At 33.5% G+C, this 2,177-nt stretch overlaps 1 protein-coding gene across 1 annotated transcript; it reads right to left on the bottom strand.

Annotated features, from left to right (window-relative positions):
• Nucleotides 1–285: 285 nt before the first annotated feature.
• Nucleotides 286–1,772, bottom strand: LOC142525861 (polyamine oxidase 1-like). The gene is made up of 4 exons (XM_075630146.1): nucleotides 1,626–1,772; nucleotides 1,149–1,403; nucleotides 902–983; nucleotides 286–799 (listed from the first exon to the last, which is right to left on the bottom strand). Exons 1-4 carry the CDS (start codon nucleotides 1,770–1,772, stop codon nucleotides 570–572), a joined length of 714 nt encoding a protein of 237 aa, XP_075486261.1. The 3' UTR covers nucleotides 286–569.
• Between the last annotated feature and the right edge of the window lie 405 nt (nucleotides 1,773–2,177).

The raw sequence follows: 2,177 nt of genomic DNA, 5'->3' as shown, positions 1-2,177 counted from the left end.
GGGTGGGACCAATGAGTCGACTTGGACTGAGTAGGTGGCTAAACCCGAGGACCACCCATATTTTTAAGAAATTATGCAATGTTTAAATACTCTGATTTCACGTTATTGTTTACGATATTTAAACAAGTGTTTTTAGCAAACTTTATTTGTGATCTTTTCGTTGCAAATATTTTGAATGATCAGTTTATTGTTATCGCAATTTGAAAGTTCTATTTAATTAAGAAAATTTTTATTATTCAACAAATTTTAAAGTAGTTTAAAAAACGGTATGTTACACATAAAAAAAAACTATAGTCATTCAAATAACAATTGACCAAACCAGATTTAGAAAAACTATGTACATTGCCAAAGAAACATGTAACCTTTCTCTAATCAACTCATCTTTCTTCAAATCTTCAACAAAACAGAAGCAAATTCAACATCAGCGACGTGTTTTTCGTCCCCGATCCTTTGCCCTTAGCAACTTTTACGCATCAACGAGTTTGCTGCTCATTAGAATCTTTCCAAATGTTTTCTTTATCATCATCAGTCAGACTGTTAAGATTTTCCGGACAAATAGGTCCATATAGTCATAAGATAGCCTCTGGAAGTCGAATCTTGGCGGTTTGAATCTTGGTAGCTTGTAAGAAGAGTTGTTGAGGAATATCAATTGTATGTAAGCTTGATCTTGGTTCGGGTTGGGACAACGTTAAAGATCCCGTCAGTGCTAAAAATGGTTCTAATAGAAAAGCTCGATTTTCGCTTCTTCGCTTCTTTTCTGTCCTCATTTCTTCTAGCAAAGCGTTGCTCGTTTCAATTCCTGCTAGATACGAAACATAGTTAAGGTAATATCTATATCTACAACGTCTATATAAGTATTTTGTGTGTTTGTTGTGTGTGTGTGTATATATGAATAGTTCACCTGAGAGATGAGCCCCATGAACATAGCCATTGAACTTCTCGCTAGTATGTTCACCGGTGAAAAATATCCGACCCACCGGACACTGAAACAACATCACATGCATTACAAAATATATATATATTAAACCAAATCCTAAAGAGGAATCTGGAATTGAGGAATTTAATCCATGCACAATTGATAGAGCATCGGATTCAATTATTACATGAGATCTTAAAAATGACAAGTAAAAAAAAAGTAAGGTACAAACCTTAATATCGTCGACAAGTTGAGTATCGACGTAAATCGGGTAGTTACTATAGCTTCCTCTCTGAAAACGATTGTTCCACCAGCGAGGGACGATTATGTCGGTTGCGTCCGGAATGTTGGGACCAAAAATGTTTCTCAGCACTTCCATGGCTTCTTCCATCGTCGCTTGATCCGATTGCGCTTCAATTCGTTTAGATTCTCCGTTTGTCAAAGTCACGACGAGAATATTGCATCCCGGGTACACATTCTCCATGTGCTGATCATAAAATAACGGTAGCTAATCGTCAAAAATCATATTCAACTGAAAAATATACGATTTATATTTAAATTTCTTATGGTTTAATTTAATATTGAGCGGATAGAGGAGCCAACCGCTAACTAATAATGCACATAAAAATTATATAATATAATTTTTTTTAAAAAAAGAATAATAAAATAAAATAATAATATATATAATAAGAAAATACTAATAATTTACCTGCCAAAACGTGTAGTATCCTTTTCGTTCGTGGGCGTAAATAAAAAATTCTTTGCCAGGACCAGTGGGCCAAATTTTGCTTGGAAATTTGAGGAATACCTTTGTGTACACCGTAATGTCACAACTTGCTATGGCTTCTGTTTCCATCTCTGTCAAATTGTTTAATTAAATTATATTAATATATATATATATATCTTATATAAAAGTTTGTTATACATTATTATCATATCTTATATTAAAATTTAATGTATATACACGTTTTGCATCTGTCACCTATACAAATAAGACAAAAGCATCATTGAATTACACTAAACAAACATTTTACCATTTAAATAAACATTATCTGGCGACCAACTGCTGACAGCCTTTTGGTTAGACGTAAACATTGCTTTTAATTTATATTGAAAGAGGCCAAAAAAACTTCTGGATCCATTGAGAGACAGCCCATAGATACTACTACTACGAAACTCAACTGCATATCCAAAACGAGTGGACTGGAATATTTAGGCTTAACCTCATGTCGTTTTGAAATTATTATTTCGTGAATAGCTC

Source organism: Primulina tabacum, chromosome 15 (assembly GCF_025594145.1).
Source record: "Primulina tabacum isolate GXHZ01 chromosome 15, ASM2559414v2, whole genome shotgun sequence".
NCBI lineage: Eukaryota > Viridiplantae > Streptophyta > Magnoliopsida > Lamiales > Gesneriaceae > Primulina > Primulina tabacum.
Note: the sequence above shows the minus strand (reverse complement) of the source record. Positions and strands in the feature narration are given on the sequence as shown.

Excerpts from the sequence above, each read along its gene's own strand:
- LOC142525861 (XM_075630146.1), bottom strand. The coding sequence starts at position 1,772 with ATGGAAACAGAAGCCATAGCAAGTTGTGACATTACGGTGTACACAAAG. Across the intron at positions 984-1,148 it reads AACTTGTCGACGATATTAAG|TGTCCGGTGGGTCGGATATT; the intron begins GTTTGTACCTTA and ends ATGTTGTTTCAG. Across the intron at positions 800-901 it reads TCATGGGGCTCATCTCTCAG|GAATTGAAACGAGCAACGCT; the intron begins GTGAACTATTCA and ends CGTATCTAGCAG.